At 41.5% G+C, this 25973-nt stretch overlaps 1 protein-coding gene across 14 annotated transcripts in view; it reads left to right on the top strand.

Moving 5' to 3' along the window:
• Nucleotides 1-25973, top strand: part of PTPRT (protein tyrosine phosphatase receptor type T) — a 1072026-nt gene that overhangs the window by 1035323 nt on the left and 10730 nt on the right. For all 14 annotated transcript variants that reach the window (XM_043602349.1, XM_043602354.1, XM_043602350.1 and 11 more), the window contains 2 exons: nucleotides 23826-23951; nucleotides 24815-24978. In XM_043602349.1, coding sequence (XP_043458284.1) covers nucleotides 23826-23951; nucleotides 24815-24978 — 290 coding nt within the window. The remainder of the gene's footprint in view (nucleotides 1-23825; nucleotides 23952-24814; nucleotides 24979-25973) is intronic.

A 25973-nucleotide genomic window follows, 5' to 3' on the forward strand; every position in this document is an offset into this window, starting at 1 on the left:
CTGAGAGAAGAAGGGAGCCACTGACAGGTTTTGAGGAGAGGAGTGACATACTTTGACCTTTAAAAAACAAACAAACAAACAAACCATCCCTCTAGCTACTGTGTTGAGAACACACTAATGGTCTTGGAAGGAGAGTGTATTTGCTAAGGGACGTGATGGCAGCTTGAACCTAAGTGGTAGCCGTGGAGTGGATTCTGGATATCTCCTGAAGGGAAACCCAACAAAATATCCTGACAGACTGAATATGGTGTGTGAGTCCCCAAGGGGCTCAATCAGTAGATGTGGCTGGAATCCAAGATAACCATGAAATTAAATGGATTCCCATAAAACAAAGACTTCTGTGGAGTTCCAGACTCAGAAGGCATCACCACCCTATTCCTTTGCCTGAGAAATTAAAATGGTGAACTCTGCTCACTGAGTCCATGAATGAAGTAGAGCCTGTGAAAGCCTGTTTGCTGTTCCCCCTTTTCCAGAAGCCCTTTTTGCAAAACCAGAGCTTGGGCATGGAGGAGGAGTGTGAAAGAATCTCACTTTGGGACATGTAGAGAAGCAGGGGTCTAGGTCATTGACTATAACTGCCCCTTCCAGGGTGTGTCTTGGATGAATGAAGATTTCTCAGCCCCAGATGTTGATACAGCCTTTAAGAATTGATTAACTGCAAAAACATCAGGTTTAGAAGGGCCATGAGGTTGGCTGCCATATGCAGCTGGCAAGCATCCCCTAAAATCGACAGATGAATAGAACACTTATTGATATAAATATCATCACCGCAACAGCTGGGTGCCTTGCGAAAATAAACAATGACACAGCGTGAGCAGCAGAAAAGCTGCCCTCAGCACCTGGAAGGGCGGTTCTTTGAAGCGGCATCAGCATTTGTCTGCCAGCATGCCCATGCCAGGACAGCTACAGCTTCCTGGCCAGCCCAGCAACACAGATGGGTCTGTCATAGGTCCTGAGCATCATCAGAGGACCAGTGAATGCCACATCCTCTGGTTTGACCACGGGCCAACCATAAGGGCTTGTGTGCAGGGTTGTGGCAGGACTACCTGTAAGTTGCAGCAAAATAAGGTTGAGGAGAGGAGGAAACATCTCTAGTGACTTATTTTCTTGCACTGCTGGCCAAATCTGCCTGCCTCTGCTCGGAATCCTATACTGCATCATTCAGTCAGCTATCCCCAACCACAGATATTTTCCCTTCTCCACAGTGGCTTCAGTTCAAAGATAATTACAAGCAGTGGGAGCTAGAGATAAAGACTCTGAAGGCAACTACATATTCAACCTTAGAGATTTTCTTTTTAGCTCTTTGGGACTCCAAGGCCTATGATCAGATTAGTGGAGCAATATCCTAGAACCACAACATCCAGCAAATGACAGTGTGGTTTCCAGTGGGCACATCAGAAAGAATCTTTCCAGTCACACCCAACAGCGTTGACCCAAGATCTCTTCCATCTTTGTGGGCTCTACAGATAGACCAGAGCTCATGGGGAGCAGACCCAAAAAGAAGCCCTCGTCATGGTCATGCCACACCTGCCACATTGTTTAGACAACTCAGGAAATCCTCTGTGCCAGCCATGGGTTGGAACTGTGCAGTAGACAGAATCATGCCCCCGCCAAAAGATGTCCACATCCTGGTCTCTAAATCTATGAATATGTTATCTCATACAAGGGACTTTACAGATGTGGTAAATTTAAGGATGTTGAGGTATGTAAATTGTCCTGAGTTATCCAGCTGGGCCCCATATTAGGTTCCTAGTCAGAGGGGTGCAAGAAGATCAAAGTCAGTGGTGATGGAAGCAGACCATGGGATTATGGAAGCAGAAAGTGGAGTGACACAGCCACAGGTCAAGGAATGCTGGCCGCCTCTAAAAACCTGGGGAGATGAGGAATAGTTTGGCCCCTACAGACTCCAGAAAGGAAGACAGACAGCTCTAGTGACACTTTTATTTTAATCCTTTAATACTCATTGCAGATTTCTGACCTCCAGATAATACATTTGTGTTGGGTTAAGCCACCACATCTGTGGTAGTTTGTTACATTAGCCATAGAAAACTACTGCAGGCAATACAACTGAAAACAGGAATTCAGACTCAGAGTTGTAGGGATCAGTGCAGGTTGTGAGACTGAAATCATGGGAACGTCCAGAATCACCAGTGTTGAACTGGAAAGTGGCTTATTCTAGAGAAATCCATGCCTGAATCAGAGTCCATCAGGAAACATGAGAGAACAGGATGGGGAGAGCCAAGGAGAAGGCAGATGACCTGCCTCCACAGGACTCTTGCTGACCCAGAGGAGGTCTTTTAAAAGTTAAGGTGCATATTTTCTGGGTTGCATTCAGTCATCAACATGCATGGATTGAGAAACTACCCTGAACTAGGCACAGACCAGACATAGCAAAAGACAACAGAGGCACCAAAAAAAAATAAAAGCCAGTCCCCATGGAGCAGACATTGTAGTGAAGTAATATCTACCTGCCAGACTCCCTTTGGCATCAAACAGGATGGAATCATCTTTAACTGGAACCATCTCAACCAAGACCCTCAAGTGGCAGGAAGGAGCTGACCAGGAAGCAGAAGGAATGGAAAAGCCAGTGTCCAGGCAGCATGTCACTCCTGAGCTCTGTGGTCAGCTCTGGAAGAATCCAGCAGGAGATGGCCACCGTATATCACCCCACCAGCCTGTAATCAGGTTTGGGGTCATTGAGACCCAGGATCTCTTTGGTTATCTCCACATATTAAGTGGTAGGTCTTTAATATTCCTTGAATATTCTGCCCATTTATTATATTGACCAGGCGTACAATGTCCCCTGAGTTTCTCAGTATTTCACTTGTCACTCTAGGGAGTACACTTTATCTGGCTTTTATCTTAGCGATTTTATCATCTAAGTGATCTCCAAACACCTTTTGATATTTCCTAGGTCTTTCCTCCATAGACCTGCTATTTTGGAAGCTTTTGTTTCCCAAACTGTATTTAATAATTAATAATTTGTTTACTTGTATGTTTTTCCATGAGCATAACTATCCCAAATGAACTTCTGATCAGCAGACCATATACAGAGCTAACACACAATGGTCTAATTCCAGCCCAAAGCCAGAGATTCGGTGTCCTCCACTCCAGGACAACAACCTGATAGCATTTGGCTTTTAATCACTTTGGGGATATCTTATTGGCTTCTCCTGCCAAATTTACGGACACCACTTTGGAAACCACTGATCTGACCAGGGTCTATTTCCCCTCATGTTGCATGGCATGAAGCTGAGGTCCAGGCAAGAAAAAAAAAAAGATTTAAAGGCACCTGGGTGGCTCAGTTGGTTAAGTGGCCGACTTCGGCTCATGATCTCATTGCTGGCTCGAAGGCTCGTGAGTTCGAGCCCTATATCTGGCTCTGGGCTGATAGCTCAGAGCCTGGAGCCTGCTTCCAATTCTGTGTCTTCCTCTCTGCCTGCCCCTCCCCTGCTTGAGCTCTCTCTCTCTCTCTCTGTCTCAAAAATAAACATAAAAACAATTTTTTACAAGATTTATCCAAAGCCCCACAACCCATCACTGACTTAGGCCGAAAGTCCCCTTCCAAGGGTTGAAGATTTTGGTAGCCATTTAAACAGTAGCATTTCCAGGGCTCTGGTGCCTGATAATCACTGGCTGGTACCTGGGTATACGGAGCAGGAAGAAATATTTTCTGGTTTAAAACAAACAAGAGCTATATAAAAGCTGAGTCACCCAGTTCTGAGGCTCCCACCATGGAAAGTCTGAGAGTTCAGGTGATGCTAGGCCAGATAGAAAGGTGAGGGAGGGTGAGACCAAGAACAGTGCATTTCCACAGAGCTTCTAAAAGTTGACAGGCAAGCTCATCATTCTCCCAGGAGAAATGCAGCATGATGTCTTTTTTTTGTCATTGTGCCTGCAGGGCAAATAGCAAGCACTGATATCCCCATTTTTATCTCCGTTTGTGAAAACACAGCCTAACATGCTAGCAAAACCCACAGAACACCCAAGTCTATGTCTCCAAGAGCCTCAGGTCTGACTTTGCAAGGAGCCGTCCTTCTGTTCCAGAGAGGGTGACAGTAGAATAAGAAGTCTGGGGCCGTGAGACCAGAGTTCAAGTTCTAGCCTTGCCACTTAACTTGGTGTGTTGCCGTAAGCCAGTTTCATAACTTCTCCAAGTCTTAACACAATCCTCTATTAAATTCATTTAACCCTGATGTCAGCCAAGTTCACTCTGTCTTTGAAGGTTTAATTGAGATGGGCTCTGCTTCCTATTCCCCAATCCTGTGGGCAAGTCTGTTATCCACCCCACAGATTTCTGGGAATTGCAAGGGAGTCCTGTTTGCATGGCCACTTCCTAGTTCATGCTCAGGCTTTACTTCCTGCTCCATATACCCAGGTGGAGTTTGAATCCCAGTAATGCCCATGACCAGAGGTTGAACATTGCACATCCTCATTCTTAAACCCCCCTGCGTCCTCATCCTCATGGTTTGGAGCACATCTCCCCCCAACACCCTGTTGCCCAAACAGCCCCTGCCTCGGCCTCTTCTCCCATACCTCCCCAAGCAATGCCACCTTCTACCCAAAAGTTGTTCCTTTCTTCAGCTGTATAATTGAACTCTTTATTTTAACATATAGTGAACATATACTGCTGCATCAGTTTCAGGTGTATAATATAGCCATTCAACAATACCATACCTTACAAAGCGCTCATCAATATAAGTGCACTCCCAATGCCCTTCACCTATTTTACCCAACCTCTCCTCACCTCCCCTCTGGTAACCATCACTTTGTTCTCTACAGTTAAGGGGTTTTCCCCCCTCCATTGCTCCTTTGTTTTGTTCCTTTAAATTCACATATGAGTGAAATCATATGGTATTTGTCTTTTTCTGACTGCATTTCACATAGTATTCTCTCTAGATCCATCCATGTTGTTGCAAATGGAAAAATGTCATTCTTTTTTAATGGCTAAATAATATTCCCTACATATATCACCTCTTTATCCATGCATCTACTGATAGACACTTGGGCTCTTTCCATAGTTTGGCTATTATTGGTAATACTTCTATAAACATCGGGGTGCCTATACCCCTTCAAATCTGTATATTTGTATCTTTTGAGTAAATACCTAGTAGTGTAATTGCTGGATCGTAGAGTAGTTCTATTTTTAACTTTCTGAGGAACCTCCATACTGCTTTCCAGAGTGACTTCACCAGTTTGCATATGCACCAACAATGCATGAGGGTTCCCCTTTGCCACATCCTCGCCAACACCCTGTTGTTTCTTTAGTTTTTGATTTTAGCTATTCTGACAGATGGTATCTCACTGTGCTTTTTATTTGCATTTCCCTGATAATGAGTGATGTTGAGCATCTTTTCATGTGTCTGTTGGCCAGCTGGATGTCTTCTTTGGGGAAATGTTGGTTCATGTCTTCTGCCCATTTTTTATTTGATTATTTGGTTTCTGGTATTGAGTTCTGTAAGTTCTAAATTTTGGATACTAACCCTTTATCAGATACAATATTTGCAAATATCTTCTCCCATTCAGATTGTCTTTTGGTTGTTTTGATATTGGTTGTTTCCCTCGCTGTGCAGCAGCTTTTTATTTTGATATAGTGCCAACAGTCTATTTTTGCTTTTGTTTCCCTTGCCTCAAGAGACAGATCTAGAAAGATTTTGTTATGGCCAATGTTAGGAAAATTATTTCCTATATTATTTTCTAGGATTTTTATGGTTTCCAGTATCAAGTATAGATATTTAATCCATTTTGAATTTATTTTTGTATATGGTGTAAGAAAGTGGTCTAGTTTCATTCTTCTGCATGTTACTGTCCAGTTTTCCCAACACCATTTGTTGAAGAGACTGCCTTTTTTGCCATTAAATATTCTTTCCTGCTTTGTTGAAGATCAATTATCCATATAATTGTGGGTTTACTTCTAGATTTTCTATTGTTACATTGATCTATACATCTGTTTTTGAACCAGTACCACATTGTTTTGATTACTACAGCTTTATAATATAACTTGAAGTCCAGAGACAGGATATCTCCAGCTTTGCTTTGCTTTTTCAAGATGGCTTTGGCTATTCAGGCAGAGTCTTTTGTGGTTCCATACAAATTTTAGGATTATTCTACTTCTGTGAAAACTGCTTTGGTATTTTGATAGGGATTGCATTAAATGTGTAGTTTAACAATATTTGTTCTTCTTACATGCACATGGAATGTCTTTCTGTTTCTTTGGGTTATCATCAATTTCTTTCATGAGTGTTTTATGGTTTTTAGATGACAGGTCTTTCAGCTCTTTGGTTAGGTTCATTCCTAGGTATCTTATTTTTGGGTGCCATTGTAAGTGGGATTGTTTTCTTAATTTCTCTTTCTCCTGCTTCACTACTGATGTTTGGTAATGCAATGGCTTTCTGTACATTGATTTTGTATCCTGCAACCATGTGGAATTCAGTTATCAGTTCTAGTAGGGGTTGTTTTTTTGTGTGTGTAATCTTTCAGGTTTTCTATATATAGTATCATGTCATCTGCAAATAGTGAAATTTTTACTTCTTCCTTACCAATTTGGATCCATTTTATTCCTTTCTCTTGTCTTATTGCTATGGCTAGGACTTCCAGTACTTTGTTGAATAAAAGTGGTAAGAATGGATAGCCTTGTCTAGTTCCTGATCTTAAGGGAAAAGCTCTTAGGTTTTCCCCATTGAGGATGATGTTAGCTGTGGGGTTTTCATATAAGACCTTTATTATTTTGAGGTATGTTCCCTCTAACCTTGTTGAGGGATTTTATCATGAATAAATGTTGTATTGTGTCAAATGTTTTCTCTGTGTGTACTGAAATTGTCATGTTTCTTCCTTTCACTTATTGGTATGATGTATCACATTGATTGATTTGCAAATATTGAATCACCTTTGCATCTCAGGAATAAATCCCACTTGATCTTTGTGAATGCTTTTTTTAAAGTCTATTTATTTTGAGAGAGAGAGAAAGAGCACAAGTGGGGTAGGGGCAGAGAGAGGGAGAGAGATTCCAAGCAGGCTCTATTATCAGCATAGAGCCCAACAGAGGGCTCAAAACCATGAACCGTGAGATCACGACCTGAGTGGAGATCAGATGCTTAACTGACTGAGCCACCCAGGCACCCCTGTGAATGATTTTTCAATGTATTGTTGAATTTGGTTTGCTAGCATTTTGTTAAGAATTTTTGCATCTATGTTAATCAGGGATATTGGCCTGTAATAGTCTTTTTGGTAGTGTCTTCATCTGGTTTTGGTATCAGGGTAATGCTGGCCTCATAGAGTGAATTTGGAAGTTTTCCTTCCTTTTCTATTTTTTGGAATAGTTTGAGAATAAACATTAACTCTGCTTTAAATATTTGGTACAATTCACTGTGAGGGCATCTAGTCCTGGGCTTTTGTTTGCTGGGAGGTTTTTGATTACTGTTTCAATTTCCTGGCTGGTAACTGGTCTGTTCAAATTTTCTATTTCTTCCTGCTTCAGTTTTGGCAGTTTATATGTTTCTAGTAATTTATCCATTTCTTCTACATCGTTCAATTTGTTGGCATATAATTTTTCATTATAGTCTCTAATAATCCTTTGTATTCCTGTGGTGTCATTTGTTATTTCTCCTCTTTCACTTCATTTCTGAGTTTGTTTGAGTCCTCTTTTTTCCTTTTCTTTATAAGTCTGGCTAGAGGTTTATCAATTTTGTTGATCTTTTCAAAGAACCAGCTCTTGGTTTCTTTTTTTTTTTTTAGTTTCTTTTTTTTTAATTTATTTTTTTTTTGATTATATGAAATTTATTGTCAAATTAGTTTCCATACAACACCCAGTGCTCATCCCAAAAGATGCCCTCTTCAATGCCCATCACCTACCCTCCCCTCCCTCCCATCCCCCCCATCCCCCATCAACCCTCAGTTCTCAGTTTTTAAGAGTCTCTTATGCTTTGGCTCTCTCCCCCACTCTAACCTCTTTTTTTTCTTATTTTTCCTTCCCCTCCCCCATGGGTTTCTGTTAAGTTTCTCAGGATCCACATAAGAGTGAAAACATATGGTATCTGTCTTTCTCTGTATGGCTTATTTCACTTAGCATCACACTCTCCAGTTCCATCCACGTTACTACAAAGGGCCATATTTCATTCTTTCTCATTGCCACGTAGTACTCCATTGTGTGTATAAACCACAATTTCTTTATCCATTCATCAGTTTGGCTATTGTTGATAGTGCTGCTATAAATATTGGGGGTACAAGTGCCCCTATGCATCAGTACTCCTGTATCCCTTGGGTAAATTCCTAGCAGTGCTACTGCTGGGTCATAGGGTAGGTCTATTTTTAATTTTTTGAGGAACCTCCACACTGTTTCCAGAGTGGCTGCACCAGTTTGCATTCCCACCAACAGTGCAAGAGGGTTCCCATTTCTCCACATCCTCTCCAGCATCTATAGTCTCCTGATTTGTTCATTTTGGCCACTGACTAGCGTGAGGTGATATCTGAGTGTGGGTTTGAATTGTATTTCCCTGATGAGGAGCGATGTTGAGCATCTTTTCATGTGCCTGTTGGCCATCTGGATGTCTTCTTTAGAGAAGTGTCTATTCATGTTTTCTGCCCATTTCTTCACTGGATTATTTGTTTTTTGGGTGTGGAGTTTGGTGAGCTCTTTATAGATTTTGGATACTAGCCCTTTGTCTGATATGTCATTTGCAAATATCTTTTCCCATTCCGTTGGTTGCCTTTTAGTTTTGTTGATTGTTTCCTTTGCTGTGCAGAAGCTTTTTACCTTCATGAGGTCCCAGTAGTTCATTTTTGCTTTTAACTCCCTTGCCTTTGGGGATGTGTCAAGTAAGAAATTGCTGCGGCTGAGGTCAGAGAGGTCTTTTCCTGATTTTTTTTTTTTTAGTTTCTATATAATTTACTTCCACTAATCTTTATCATTTCCTTCCTTCTGCTAGTTTTTGGATTTGGGTTTTTTCCTTCTTTTTCTAGCTCCTTGAGGTTATAAGATTGAGTTATTTGAGATTTCTCTAGCTTCCCTTTTAGAACAGCTTTTGCTAGATTCCAAGGGTTTTAGGCTGTTTTCATTTTTACACGTTTCCATGTATTTTTTTATTTCTTCTTTGATTTCTCAGTTGACCCATTCATTGTTTAGTAGCATGTTATTTAACCTCCATGTACTTGTGGTCTTTCCAGATTTTTGCTTGTGGTTGATTTCTACTTTTATAGCGTGGTGGTCAGAAAACATGCATAGTGAGACTTAGATCATTTTGAATCTGTTGTGTATGTTTCTCTGGGCTAATATGTGATCTATTCTGGATAATGTTCCATGTTCACTTGTATATTCTGTTTTGGAATTGAATATTCTGAATACATCTGTTAGATCCATCTGGTCTAGTGTGTCGTTCAAGCCCATTTCCTTGTTTATGTTCATTTGGATGATCTGTCCATTGATGTAAGTAAGGTATTAAAGTCCCATAGAGTTATTGCATTATCATCAGTTAGTTCCTTTGTGTTTGTTACTGAATTATATATTTGGGTGCTTCCATATTTGGTGTATATACATGTGTGTGCGCACACACACACACACACATATATATGTATATGTATATATATATATATATACATATATATATATTATATATATATATAATTGCTGTTATCTTGTTGGATTGTCCCCTTTATTATATAGTGTTCTTCTTTCTCTCTTTTCACAGACTCTTTTAAAGTCTATTTTGTCTAACATAAGTATTGCTATTCCAGCTTTATTTTGATATCCATTTGCATGATAGGTATTTCTTCATCCCCTCACTTTCAATCTGCGGGTGTCTTTTAAATATATTTTTTAATGTTTATTTGTTTTTGAGAGAGAGAGACAAAACGCAAGTGGGGGAGGAGCACAGAGAAGGAGACAGAATCCGAATCAGGCTCCAGACTCTGAGCTGTCAGCACAGAGCCCGACGTGGGGCTTAAACTCATGAATGGTGAGATCATGACCTGAGCCGAAGTTGGATGCCCAATGACTGAGCCACCCAAGGACCCCCAATCTGCAGGTGTCTTAAGACTAGAACGAGTCTCTTATAGGCAGCATATAAGTAGGTTTTTTATCCTTTCCACCACCCTGTGTCTTTGAGTGTTTAGTCCATTTACATTCAAAGTAATTATTGATATAGATGTATTTATTAACATTTTGTATTTGTTTTGTGGTTGGCTTTGTATATTTTCTCTGTTCCTTTCTTCCCTCGCTCTCTTCTCTCACTATAAATTGGCTTTCTTTCATAATGTATTTGACTTCCTTTCTGTTTTTTGCAGATTACTTTTTATTTTTGATTTGTGGTTACCATTATGTATATAACATCTTCTACATATAGTAGTTATATTAAGTTGATGGTTGTTTAAATTTGAACCCATTCTTTACTCCTCTCCTCCCCATGTTTTAGGTATATGGTATCATACTTTACTTCCTTTTATTTTGTGAATCCTTTGATTTTTACAATATACTTATTTTCACTGCTTTTGTGCTTCCTACTCACTCTTACTTATGGTCTCTCCTTTCTACATGAGTCCACTCTAACATTTTCTTGTAGGGCTGGTTTAGTGGTCATGAACTCCTTTAGTTTTGGTTTGTCTGGGAAACTCTTTCTCTCTCTTTCTATTCTGAATGATAGCCTTGTTGGTTAGAATATTCCAGGATGCAAATTTTTCCCATTCTGCATTTTGAATATATTATGCTTGCAGAGCTTCTGTTGAAAAATCTCCTGCCAGACTTATGGGTTTTCCCTTGTAAGTTACTGACTACTTTTGTCTTGCTGCTTTAAAATGATTTTTCTTTATCACTACTTTTTGCCATTTTAATTACTATGTGTCTTGGTATAGTCCCCCTTGGGTTGATTTTGTTGGGGGATCACTGTGCCTCCTGGGTCTAGATATCTGTTTTCTCCTCCGATTAGGAAAATTTCAGCTATTATTTCTTCAAATAAATTTTCTGCCCTACTTTCTCCCTCTTCTGAGGTCCCTGTTATTATGCTTGATGGAGTAACTGAGTTCCTGAAGTCTTTTTTCATTTTGTATAATTTTTTTTTCTCTCACCTGCTTAGCTTGATTACTTTCCATGACTCTGTCCTCCAGGTCACTAATTCATTCTTCTTCCTGCATGCTATTTATTCCATCTAATGGTTTTTTTTTTTAATTTCATTTATTGTGTTCATCACCTCTGGTTCTTTATCTCATTGTTAAAGTGTCTCTGATGTCCTCCACTCTTTTCTGAAGTTCAGTGCTTCAAATTCTCTATTTAGGCATATTACTTATCTCCATTTCACTTAGGTCTCTTGTTGTGGTTTTGTCCTGCTCTTTCATTTGGGACACATTCCTCTCATTTTTTCTAACTCTCTGTGTTTCTGTGTGTTAGGAAAGTTAGCTGTGTCTCCTGTTCTTGAAAGTAGCGGTGGGGCAAGCACTTTTAAAAAGGTGGCACTGTCCTTTGCGAGAGGAGATGTGCCTCCACTGCTGAGACCAGGGTGGCTGGGGCCACCCCACAAAGCATGCAGGGTGAGGCATGCAGTTTTAACAAGGTGCATGTGTCCTCTGTGAGAGGTTACCAGCTGCTGCCCTATCACTGCCAGGACTGAGTCCCTGCAAAGTGCACAGTCAGAAGATATAGTGTTGGCAAGCTTTGCAAGGTATTCTCAGGGAGCAGCCCAAGCATCAAGGCTCAGGCAAATATGACTGGAAAGGACAGATCCGCCAAAGCAAAGGAGAGCAGGGCTTGGTGTAAGCAAGGTAGGTAGTTAACGTGGGTGCTGTGCTGGTTCCCGCAGGTAGCCGTGTGTTTATGCTGGGGGGCAGGGGAGGAAATTGGCACCTGCCAGCTCTTTTGTTTCTGGAGGAGTCTCCCTGTGAATCCTCCCCTCTGGGACACCCTCTGAAATGAGTAAATAACTCTCCTACCCATATGCCCCTGGCATTTTTCAAACTGCTGCTTCTAGGATGGATCTCTGTGGGCTATTATGCTATCTCTTTAAGCATGGAGACTTTGCTTCCTAATGCCCTCCTTGACTCTCCCAGAGCCAAGCCTGCTGATTTTAAAATTCCAGGCTCGGGGCACCTGGGTGGCGCAGTCGGTTAAGCGTCCGACTTCAGCCAGGTCACGATCTCGCGGTCCGGGAGTTCGAGCCCCGCGTCGGGCTCTGGGCTGATGGCTCAGAGCCTGGAGCCTGTTTCCGATTCTGTGTCTCCCTCTCTGCCCCTCCCCCGTTCATGCGCTGTCTCTCTCTGTCCCAAAAATAAACGTTGAAAAAAAAAAATTAAAAAAAAAAAATTCCAGGCTCTAAGTCCCCCTAGTTGTAAGAACTCACAAAATTCACCCCCTTTGGTTTCAAAGCCAAATGTTATGGGGATTCACCTTCCCTGTGCAAGCTCTGTTGTGATAGTTTTTTTCCTCCCCTCTCCTCACCCACAGCTCCCTCCCTCCCAAGGATGGCCCATGAGTTGGTTTAGCTCCCCACCACAGCTCCACCCTTCCTACCATCTTTAATGTTGCCTCTTCTCTACATTTAGTTGTGGAATCTGTTCTTCCAGTCTTCAGGTTATTTTTTGCATTATTTTCACTATTGTGTTATCTAGTTGTATCCATGGGATGAAGTGAGTTTAGGGTCCTCCTACTCCAACATCTTCCCCATAAGTCCTGCCTGAGTGCTCTCTTTAATACCTCTTTCTCAAGCCTGCCCTGAGCCTTTGACATCCCCTCATTCTACCATCCTCTGTACATATTCTCCTAAACTCCTACCCTGAGAACAGATTCCGATGCAACTGTCATAAGAAAGTTCCCCCACTGCATGGGGATTACATTATTCACCCTTGGGGGCTGTTGAGAGGCAGAACTGAGAAAGATACGCTTTGGTCACCAACGATGTGCCTTTCTCTCTCCCTTGCTTTTTACCTGCCACCTCACCCTCTCTCTTCCTTAGCTGGCCAATTATATGTTTTGGTTCTTAATAGAATCTCTTTAAAGGAATTTTATAATCACTGATCTGAATCTTATAACTAATTCAGGTGACTTTCATATTATTTCTTAGAAATACTAATTCAACTACATCTTCAAGTGGCCCAGGATTGATTTCCCCTACTGTGAACCTTGATAAGCTTGATAAGTAGAATCTTTCATTTCTGAAGCTGTGTGATATTACTGGCCTTTCCATTTTATCAAAGTATTGTTTAATTAACAAAAGGCATAACTAAGGTGCACTACAATGTGCTTTTAAATTGTTTATTCCAAAAATAGGCCCATATGGTAGTTTTCATTCAACTCATCAGAGTGTGTTTATTCCAGCAACTAACTAGCTTTCTGATTCCATCAGCAAGAAAATGATGTTCAACAGTGAGGGTACCTCCACATTTGTTATATTTCACGTGTGAACTTGCACTCCCAAAGGACATCTTTTCATGGCCCAAACAGCTATGGAGATCACTAGGTGGAATAATGTATGGCAGCTGCTCCAGGGCTGTCCACACATGCTTGGTTTAACTTGTTCTAACAATAAATAGCAAAAGTCCCTCTGCTTTTCTGGAAGAAGCATGGGCATTTCTAAATCATATGCTGCAACTGGACTGGCTTCCTGTTCCAGATGTGATAAGCAACACACTGTGCGTATTTGCAGTAGTGAAGCCCTCCCCTCTAAACCATCCCTCCCCAGGCTGTTGGGTGAGAAAAGGAGGAGGGAGGGGCCAGGACATGATGTGGGAAAGGGCCATTGATCCAGACTCTAGGCTAGAGGATTGAAACCTATTCTTGGAAAAAGCCTCTTCAAAAGGTTTTCAACTGAATTAAAAAAAAATGCCAAAGTTGCATTGAGTGTTCATGCAGCCCCAGGTTAGCTGTGGTCTCATGTTCTTAGAGCTAAGTCGGCCTCCTTGAATCCCCCCATTTTCCAGGACCTCCTGGAATCTTTGGAAGAAACCACATGTCTCCTTGGAGTTCGGGAAGATGAAAAAGTAGGAGGACCCTGACCTCACCCTATCCCACATTTCAATTAGATATCACTCACATCCCAAGTCAACAAACCAGAGAGTGATACAAAGACTGGCAGAACAAACTCCACAACTATAGATAAGAAGCTGCATCTGAAAGGTTAGAAAGGTCAGAAAGGTAAAGGGATGTGGCCCACAGGAGGGAATGAACTATGTGTGCAGAGGAGAGAAATGAGCCCATGAACCAGGGAGTTCACATGAGGAAGACTAATGTTTGGCTTTAAAAACCAGAGGGGCTAAATTCTGTGAGTTTATCAAAGCAATGGTTACTTGGAGCCTAGAGTTTTAAAAGTCAACTGACTCAGCACTGGGCAAGCCAGGACAGTGAATGAAAGCTGGGTCACCACCCTTAAAGAAATAGCAGCCTGCAGAGAAAAGCAACATAAAAGCAGCAGTTTATACAACACCAGGACAAACAGAAGGCCTGTTCATACTGATTTAAGAGTGTATTGTTGGAATTCTCTGAAGGCAAGGGAGCTGGCAGTCACCATGTTCCTCCCCTGCCTCCCAGCATAAATACAGAGCCACCTGCAAGAGGCAAGGATGCACAGATACGTCTGCCTGACCCTTTGGCAATGAACCACACCCATGAGTTCTCCTGAAGACTCACCCACTCCAAGACTGCTAGCCTCTGCCTTGGGCTCAGGGCAAATTTTGTTAAAGCTGCACGTGTGCCCTAAGCAGCCAATGGGTGCACAGCTGCCTCAGTGCACCATGCACATCTGCCATGCCCCCAGCTGCCATTTCATGACACACCTGGCCACATACCCACAGCCACCATCATGCACCAGACCCAGCTGCTCCCAGCCTCGCACCCCTGGCAGCCCTGACTCACAGCCCCTACCAGCCCCAGCATGCAGCCACAAGCCGACAGTGTTTCAGTGGACCTGGCATAGAACTGGTGGCCCAGGAAAAACTTTGATAATACCACTATCCTGCTCCCAATTTCCCCAGCAGCAAGCCCCCTTGGAGCTGGCCTTCCTGGGTCCCACAAACACCACAGAGAGCAAGCACAGCCCACAACAGGCAGAGTCAGTGCAGACAGCTTCACTGAAAGGAAAAGTGACTCAGACACAACAGTAAGGTATAAGTAGTGCCTCGTTGCTGAAGTGCCAGTTTTTAGTGAACAGGGGACACTGTACTACAGGGTACTCCAGGACCTCCTCTTCATAAATTCACTACTTTCAAGAGCAAAAGACACAGTTGGCTTTAATACACAGAAACAGGCACAAAGCGGTAGAGAAAATAGAAATTTATCCCCAGTGAAATAACAGGACAAGGCCACAGGCAGAGATCTAAGTGAAACAGATATAAGTAACATGGCTGATAGAAAATTTAACGCAATGAACAAAAGGATACTCACTTGATTTGAGAAAAGAGTGGAGGACATCAGTGAGACCCTTAACAAAGAGATAAGAAATAACTTGGCAAAGATAAAGGGCTAAATAAATGAGAAACACACCTGATAGAATGAACAACAGGATGGAAGAAGGAGAGCAACGTATTAAAGACTTAGAAGACAACTAGAAAGTAATCAGGCTGAACAAAAGAAAGAATTACACAAAACAGAAATAGACTTAGAGAGATGGCTTCATCAAACATAATAATATTCATATTATGGGAGTCCCAGAAGAAGGAGAGAGAGAGAAGAGGGGCAGAGAGTTTATTTAAAGAAATAACAGTTGAAAACTTCCCTAATCTGGGAAGGAAACAGATATCCAGATCTAGGAGGCACAGAGAACTCCCATGAAAAATCAACAAAAGCATATCCACACTAAGTAATTAAACTTGCAAAATGTGATAAAGAAAAAATTTTTAAGCAACAAAGTCAGTAACTTACAAAGGAAAACCCATAAGGCTAGCAGGAGATTTTTCACAGAAACTTTGCAAGCCAGAAGGGAGAGACATAATATATTTGAAGTGTTAAATGGGAAAAATCTGCAGCCAAGAATATCCTATCCAGCAAGGATATCATTCAGAATCTATCTCAGAAGGAGAGATAGAGTTTCCCAGACAAACAAAAACTAAAGGTGTTTGAGACCACTGAAGGAGCCATGCAAAAAATATTACAGGGGACTCTTTGAGTGGAAAGGAGAGACCAAAAATGACAGTATAAACATAAGAAACACAAAGCCAGTGAAATGAATATTTCTGTAAAAAAAAGTCAACTAACTCAAAAAAAGAATATAAAATATAATACCATATACCTAAAACGTGGGGAAGAAGGAAAAGAATGGATTCAAACTTAAATGACCATCAACTTAATACAGACTGCTATATGCAGAAGCTGTATACAAACCTAATGTAACCATATCAAAAACCACTAATAAACCTATAAAGAGTAGAGAAAGAAATCTAAATTGTCACGAAAGAAAATAAGCAAAACACAAAGAGCAGAGAAAATCTTCAGAAAAAAACACAAAACAAGTAATAAAATGGCAATAAATACATATCAGTAATTACTTTTAATGTAAATGGACTAAATGCTCCAATCAAAAGACACAGGTAACAGAGTGGATAAAAAGTGCCTATAAGAGATTCATTTTAGAGCTAAATACACCAGCAGATTCAAAGTGAGGGGATGGAGAAACATCTATCATGCAAGTGGATGTCAAAAGAAAGCCAGAGTAGCAATACTTACTTTGGACAATATGGACATTAACACAAAGACTATAACAAGAGACAAATAAGAGACACTATATAATAATAAAAGAGGCGATTTAACAAGAAGATATAGCAATTATAAATATACATGCTCAATGTGGGAGCACCCAGATACATAAAACAGTTAATAACAAATATAGAGGAAATAATTGATAATAATAAAATAATAGTAGGGGACTTTAACATCTCCCACTTACATCAGTGGACAGATCTAAACAAACATCAAGAAGGAAACAATAGCTTTGAATGACATACTAGAACAGATGGATTTAACAGATATATTCAGAACATTCCATTCTAAAACAGCAGAATACACATTCTTTTCAAATACATGTAGAACATTTCCAGAATAGATCACATATTAGCCCACAAAACCATACTCAAAAAATTCAAGAAGGTAAAAGTCCTGCCATGCATCTTTTCTGACCACAATGCTATGAAACTACAGGTCAACCACAAGTAAAAATCTGGAAATACCACAAATACATAGAGGTCAAATAACATACTACTAAGACAATGAATGAATCAACCAACAAATCAAAGAAGAAATCAAAAAGTACACTGAAACAAAACGAAAACATAATGGCCCAAAACCTTTGGGATACTTCAAAAGCAGTTCTAAGAGGGAAGTTTATAGCAAGCTAGACTTATCTCAAGAAGCAAGAAAAATCTCAAAAAGTTAAATTCACACTTAAAGCAACTAGAAAAAGAGCAAATGAAACCTAAAAGATCAGAAGGAAGGAAATAATAAAGATTACAGCAGAAATAAATGATACAGAAACTAAAAAAAAAAACCAAAAAAAAAAAAAAATCAATAGAACAGATCAATGAAGCCAGGATCTAGTTCTTTGAAAAAATCAATAAAATCAATAAACCTCTAGCCAGACTTATCAAGGGAAATAAAGGACCCAAATAAATAAAATCACAAATGAGAGTAGAAATAACAAACATACATACGACAGACGTACACTCAGAATATTATGAAAAACTATATGCCAACAAATTGGACAACCTAGAAGAAATGAATAAATTCCTAGAAACCCAAAACTGAAAGAAGAAATAGAAAATTTGAACAGACCAGCAAAGAAATTGAATCAGTAATCAAAACATTACCAACAAACACAAGTCCAGAACCAGATGGCATTATAGGCAAATTCTACCAAATGTTTAAAGGAGAGTACTTATTCTTCTTAAACTTTTCAGAAAAATAGGAAAGAAAGAAAGGAAAGGAAAACTTCCAAATTCATACCAAACCAGATACCAAACTGATACCAAAACCAGATAAAGACTCCACTAAAAAAGAGAACTACAGGCCAATATCCCTAATTAACATAGATGCCAAAATCCTCAACAAAATACTACTAGCAAACTGCATCTGATAATACATTAAAAAGTCATTTACCACGATCAAGCAAGATTTAATCCCGGGTTGCAAACATGGTATAATATTCACAAATCAACTGATGTGATCAATAAGAGAAAGGATGAGAACCATATGACCATTTTTTTAATATGAAATTTATTGTCAAATTGATTTCCATACAACACCCAGTGCTCATCCCAACAGGTGCCCTCCTCATTGCCCATCACTGACTTTCCTCTCCCTCTCACCCCCCATCAACCCTCAGTTTATTTGAGCATTTCAATAGACACAGAAAAAGCATTTGATAAGTATAACGTCCATTCATAATTAAAACCCTCAACAAAGTAGGTTTAGAGAGAACATACCTTAACATCATAAAGGCCTTATTTGAAAAACCCATAGCTAACATCATCCTCAGTGGGAAAAACCTGAGAGCTTTTCCCCTAAGGCCAGGAACAACACAAGGAGGTCCACTCTCACCATTTTTATTCAGTGTAGGACTGTAAGTCCTGGCGACAGCAATCAGACAACAAAAGGAAATAAAAGGCATTCAGATCAGTAAGGAAGAAGGAAAACTTACACTATTTGCAGATGACATGATATGATATATAGAAAACCCAAAAGACCCCACCAAAAACTACTAGAACTGATTTAAAAATTCAGTAAAATCACAGGATACAAAATCAATGTACAGAAATCCCTTGCATTACTATACGCCAATAATGGAGCAGCAGAAAAAAATTAAGAAAACAATCCCATTTACAATTGCACCCAAAACAATAAGATACCTAGGAATGAATCTAACCAAAGAGCTGAATGAAAGAGCTGTACTCTGAAAACTATAAAGCAGTCATGAAAGAAACTGACACAAAGAAATGGAAAAACATTCCATGCTCATGGATTGGAAAAACAATTATTGTTAAAACATCTATATTATCCAAAGCAATGTACATATTTAATGCAATCCCTATCAAAATACCAACAGCAGTTTTCACAGAACTAGAGCAAACAATCCTAAAATTTGTATGGAGCCACAAAAGACCCCACCCAAATAGCCAAAGCAGTCTTGAAAAAGCAAAGCAAAGCTGGGGACATCACAACTCTGGACTTTAAGTTATAAACAAAGCTGTAATAATCAAAACAGTATGGAACTTATATAAAAATAGATACACAGACCAATGGAATAGAATAGACTATCCAGAAATAAACCCACAACTATATGGTCTATTGATCTTCAACAAAGCAGGAAAGAATATCCAATGGGAAAAAGTCTCTTTGGCAAATGGTGTTGGGAAAACTGGACAGCAACATGCAGAAGAATGAAACTGGACCACTTTCTTACACCATACACAGAAATAAATTCAAACTGGAGTAAATATCTAAATGTGAGGCAGGAAACCATAAAAATCTTAAGGGAGAACACAAACAACTTATTTGACATCAACTGTAACTTCTTTCTAGATGTATCTCCTGAGGCAAGAGAAACAAAAGCAAAAATTAACTATTGGGGCTACATCAAAATAAAAGGCTTCTGCACAGGGAAGGAAACAATCAACAAAACTAAAAGGCAACCAATGGGATTAGAGAAGATACATGCAAATTACATATCCAATAAAGAATTAGTATCCAAAACATGTAAAGAATTTAGAAAACCCAACCCCCCAAAAACAATAATCCAATTTAAAAATGGGCAGAAGACATGAACAGACATATCTCCAAAGAAGACATCCAGATGGCCAATAGATACATGAAAAGACACTCGTTATCACTTATCATCAGAGAAATACCAACCAAACTACCATGAGCTACACCTCACACCCGTCAGAATGGAAAAAATCAAGAACTCAAGATACAACAGATGTTGCTGAGAATGTGGAGAAAGGAGAACCCTCTTGCACTGTTGGAATACATACTGGTGCAGCCACTGTGGGAAACAGTATGGATTTTCCTCAGAAACTTAAAAATAGAACTATCTTATGATCCAGCAATCACACTACTGGGTATTTACCCCAAAACTATAAAAACACCCATTCAGAAGGATACATGCACCCCTATGTTTATAGCAGCATTATTTGCAATAGCCAATAATGTTTCCATCGATTGAAGAATGGATAAGCATGTGGTGTGTGTACACACACACACACATACACACACAATGGAATATTATTCAGCCATAAAAAGAATGAAATCTTGCCATTTGCAACAACATGGATGGAGCTACAGAGTATTATGCTAAGTGAAATAAGAGAAAAACAATTGCCATATGACTTCACTCACATGTGGAATTTAAGAAGAAAAACACACCAGCAAAAGGAAAAAACGAAGAAAGACAAATCAAGAAGCAGACTCTTATCTACAGAGAACAAACTGATGGTCACCAGAGGGCAGAAGGGTGAAGGGATGGTTGAAATAAGTGATGGGGATTAAGGAGTACATTCGTCATAATGAGCACTGGGTGATGGATAGAAGAGCAGAATCACTATACCGTATACCTGAAACTCACAGAACACTATGTTAACTAATGCTAATTAAAATAAAAAATTTTTAAATAATAAAATACTAATTGTTAGCTTAAGAAAAAAAAGAAACCATAAGCCTCCCTCCCCAAGAGTTCTGTAAATCACTGGTATTTACATGCTCATGTAATTTACGTGCTCATGCTCAGGTTCCTCAGTTCACATATGTGGCCTCTACTCCATTTCCATGTTTCCCAGGGAGCAAAGTTCAATTCTTCACTGGTTTCTACAAGAAATCCATGTGCATTGAGCACTGTACATGTTATCAATTTACTGAATACTTAGGAGTTTGGGGGGTTACATGAAACAGTGATCCACCTTCCACCCTTTCACTGGCTCTCCTATGCTCCCAAACTTTGTCATCTCCCAGGTCCCTCTTAATAACAACCCACAGCTCTCTCTCCTTTGACATGCAGAGCAGTGTCCCCATGCCCAGGATACTGCCCACCCCACTGCTACCCCAAGCTGGCTGAGCAGGAATTTTCACAAGGGCAGTCGTATGGCTATTATCCTAAGGCGAAATTTTCATAAAGGATACTAAGTAGAGGGGGGAAATAAAACCCTCAGTTCATACCTCTTGTTTTGAATAACCACCCCCCCACACACACACACACTGCCTGCTAACTATAGCTCACATGTGTTGAATATTCACTAAATATCCCATGATAAGTAACACATTATGATTCCCAGCCACTCATAACCCAGAGAAGCTAAAAGAGTTGGCCAAGTTACTCAGCTGGAAGGCATCAGGGCTGGGATTTGAACCCAGAGCACTTCAAGTGGGAGCCCCACTACGTTTTGCTACACAGCGTACACAGACCTAAATGGCAGTACCCGTACTGAGGCACCATCCCACCACTTGGACACCAGGACAGCCTTGAGCTAAACAAAAGAGGACATTCTTGTTGGTGGAATCCTTTCCGAGCCCTAAAAGGTCACTGGGAACTGAACATTGGCTTCCTCTCTTCTTTCTCCTGCTTCCCATGGCTGGATTATGTGCGACATCCTGGGCTGTGGGGAGACCTGATGATGTTTGGCAGCTCAAACACCACATGTGCCCACACATCACCCAGCTGGATGTCACGGTGCTGCTGTGGTCTCACGAATTAAGGACCTTAAGTGACAGGATGGCTCCGATTTAGGATTAGAAGGACCCTGCAACCTTCCCCAGCCCTCTGGGCATTATGGGAAAGTGACCTGGAAAATCAAATGTAGAGAGGTGTCCCAAAATATAGGAGTCTTGTTTGAGGCACAGTAGAACCTATTAGCTTGAGAAATTGGTCTGGAAATCTTATTAAAAGAGACAAATCATTCCACCTTCTCTCTGGACTGAAAATATTGGGGGTAATAGACTTTCTCTGAAGCCTGGGACCCATGTACCTCATGTCAGGATCACAGCCAACCTCTGGCAAGACTCAATTCAATGCAAGTGATAAAGGTTATTATTTTTTTTAATGGGCAGTTCTGATTAATTCTGATTTCTTTGGCCAGCCACCGACTTATCTCTACTAGTTCCTCATTACTGTGAAGGTTGCAAGCCAGAAGAGCCAATGGCAAAGAGAAATGAAGTTCAAATTATGGATTTGTCATTATTGCACAGCTCAGCAGATAACTGTCCTGCCCCCTCCACCACCACACACACACACACACACACACACACACACACACACACTGAATATGCTCAGTTAACCTGCAGTGGGGATGGGAAAGCAAGGCACCATTGCATTGTGAAACCTAGCCTTGCTAGTCTTGGCTATTTAAAGGAAATGATAAAAAGAGTACTTCAAACGTATAGGTTAGCTATTATTATGGTGGTTGTGTTTGCTGGATACTGATAGGTTCCGGAATAATGCAAATCACTGGAATTTAGCAGATGCTTATTCCATGCCTGGCACTGTGCTGAGGGCTTTCTTCACATATGTCATCTCCTTTATCCTTAGAATAACAATGAAGGTCAAGAGTTGGCAAACTTTCTCTATAAAGGACAAAAAAGGAAATATTTGAGGTTTTGAAGTCTATTTTAGGTTATGCAGGGTATTCTCAACTACTCAAATCTGCCATTGTGGCTTGACAACAACCATAGACAATATGTAAATTAGTAATTATGTATGTGTTTCAATAAAACTGTATTTACATATTCAGCCAACTGGCCAGGTTTAGCCTGTAGGCCATCATTTGAACATGTTATTCCCAATCTGGAGGTTGGGTTCTTTTCTCTCTCCTACATCCTCCTTCCTCCCTGCTCTTCCATTCTGGTTCTAGTTCTGGAGGAAGAATAGAATAAAAGATGTTTTTGCACATGACTGCCCAGGGAGAGTTGGCTGTTCTCTGTCAATAAAAGGGAGAAGGATTGTTTTCATGAAAATCCTGCATCCGTGGTGGCTGTAGGGGGCCATCGGAGTCCCATGGGTCACCTGTCAATCTAGCTCCTTGTCTACAAGCTCGATGTAGGCTGTGGCAGACCCCACTGGTGAAAGACTTGATCCCAACCTGCTCTCAGAAGACATGGTGGGTCTTTATGAGCCTCGGGTACATTTTCCAATACCTTGCCAATGGTCTAACACATGACCTCTTTGTCCACACTGGGGTGGTCCCCAACAAGCCTGCAGCTGCAATCTTAGCTTCCATCGGAGCCCCAACCATGGGCCTGTAGACCTGGACAGGGTCCATCTCCATGCCCCTTAGAAACTGGGGATTTGAGGAAGCTTTGTGCCTCTCTGAGCCACAATACCCGCCACCTACCTGAATATTCTTTTCCCAACTAAAGTCACGTATCAGCTCCACAGACACCAGGGAATAAGTTATCTGTCTCTCCTTGATGGCACTATAAACATAGGGAACAATTTAGGATCTCAGACTAGGGTTTCTCAATCTCTGCTCTATTGATATGTGGGGCCAGATCGCACTCAGGAACAATCATGCACACTGTAGGATGGTTAGCAGCATCCTGGCCTCTATGCACTAAATGCCCATAGCAACCCCCAGGTGTGACCATCAAAAGTGTCTCCAGACACTGCCAAATGTCCCTTAGCTGACAAAACAACTTCTGGCTGAAAGCCACTGTCTGGTTAAAGGGCAACCATTGCATTGCCTTTTGCTCTTAGCTGTAGGTTCTAACTCAATTCCAGAAAAATAGGAAAGATCACAGGCAGGATCACCATTTCCCACCTAATACTCTAATACTTCTAGCCAGTGTTTCCTGCAGGCAATAAGAAAGGCTTGGTGGTAAATGAGATCAGCACCCCCCCACCCCTCCTTGACCTCTCCCTCTGATCTCTCCTTTGCCCCAGCTCTGTATGCAGTACTGGCCTGAGAAGACCTCTGGATGCTATGGGCCCATCCAGGTAGAGTTCGTGTCTGCAGACATCGATGAGGACATCATCCACAGAATATTCCGCATCTGTAACATGGCTCGGGTAAATGGATGTCCACTATCACTTCCTGTGCTGCTCCCCCACCCCAAAACAGATGAGGGCTAGTGGGAGAAGATGACACACACCAGCCAGGAGTCTGTGCTGTACTCTCCTGATAATCCCATCTTTGGGGAAGCGGTGCCTCTGCCGATTCCGGCTCCAGACCCAACCATGGCTCCAGCACTCAGACATGCATGGGGAGACACCCAGCCTGCCATCTGCCTGTTTCCGACACACTTGCTGCCGTGTAGTCAAAACTTCTCAGGAATTAGTGCTTCCCCGCTGTGTCGCACTATGTTGGCATGAGTTGATGCAGCCTTTGATTGGATCCAGTAGGCTTTGGGCTAGACCTGAAGAACACCAAGATGAAAAATAATTAGTTGCTTCCATGGGGAAATTCACTGGCTAGGTAGAGAAGTATTAGGTGGGAAGGGCAGATCAGTAGTCTATGAAATGGGTAATGAAGACTTTGGTCTTTACTGGGGCCCTGGGGTGAACAGAACTGTGTCTCTTCCTCAGTTCACTGTCCAGTGGGAACATGAGATATGTTCTGGCATGTGAACCTCAGGGAGAGAGACAAATTCTGGCCAGTGGAGTGAGTCAGGGAAGGCTTTTCCTATAGAAAGGGACATTTGAATTGGGTTTTGGAAACTGAGTAGTTTTGCAGGTAGAGGGACATGCAGGGAAGTCATGGTAGGAGAATTAGTGTGCACAAAGGTGTAAGGATGAGAATGGGGAGAGACAGACTGTGATGACATGGCATACAGCCCATTTAGTCTGTCTTCCACTGCAATGATGCAGCCCCCAGGGTAGCTGAAGGGTCTGCATCCCCAGAAGCACAGCCCTAACAGCTTCTCCGCTTTCAGCCTCAGGATGGGTACCGCATAGTCCAGCACCTCCAGTACATTGGCTGGCCTGCCTACCGCGACACGCCCCCCTCCAAGCGCTCTCTGCTCAAAGTGGTCCGCCGGCTGGAGAAGTGGCAGGAGCAGTATGACGGGAGGGAGGGCCGCACCGTGGTCCACTGCCTGTGAGTACCGTGGTGGGGCCTCTGGGGCAGCAGGGTGGTGGTGACAGGGCGTCTGTCCTTGAGGATGCCACTGCCCACAAACACCAGCCATAGGCACACCTGGCCATACCACCTCTCAACATCTCTCAAAGGCCAAGGGGCAGGTGTTCAAGGAAATATAACCTTTCATGGACTGGGGTTGCCAGTTTGTTGTCCTGAATTAAGATTATATGACATGTCATTGATACGGAACCTGGTAAACTTTCATAGACATAGGGAGTGGGCAGGCCACTCCATATCGTTCTTTTTTAATTTTTTTAATGTTTATTTATTATTGAGAGACAGAGACAGAGAGAGACAGCATGAGCATGGGAGGGACAGAGAGAGGAGGAGACACAGAATCTGAAGCAGGCTCCAGGCTCTGAGCTGTCAGCACAGAGCCCAATGTAGGGCTCCAACTCACAGACCACGAGATCATGACCTGAGTTGAAGTCGGACACTTAACCGACTGAGCCACCCAGGTGCCCATCCATATCACTCTTAATGGGGAGAGGAGCCCCAACCCCCAACAAGAGGCATGATGTGTCCTCTTAGTCACTAGAAAGCTACAACAGAGTGGGTTCCACTGACTAGATCCTCCAATTATTTCCTAAAGGAGGAAAAGAAAGGGCATGTGTTGATTGAGTTTGATGCCAGATATTTTAAATGAATTTTAAAATTAAAATACCATCTACAAGGTAGATATTACCATGCTATAGTGAAAAAACTGAGGCACAGAAGGGGTGAGAGATTGGGTAGTTAAGTGAGGAGCTTTGATCTGAATCCACCGACATGCAAGTCAATATGCTGTTAACCCACACTACCTCTGAGTAAACCAAAGGACTCATCAGCCGTGTCCTCCTTCAGGGGCATCTCTTGCTATGGGCGTACTGGGAACACAGGGACACGGGGAGCCTGAAGGGAAGGCAATGCCCCTGAGGGGTTGATCGATGGGTGTGAAGGGCCCTGGAAACACT

This window comes from Prionailurus bengalensis, chromosome A3, assembly GCF_016509475.1.
Source record: "Prionailurus bengalensis isolate Pbe53 chromosome A3, Fcat_Pben_1.1_paternal_pri, whole genome shotgun sequence".
Lineage (NCBI taxonomy): Eukaryota > Metazoa > Chordata > Mammalia > Carnivora > Felidae > Prionailurus > Prionailurus bengalensis.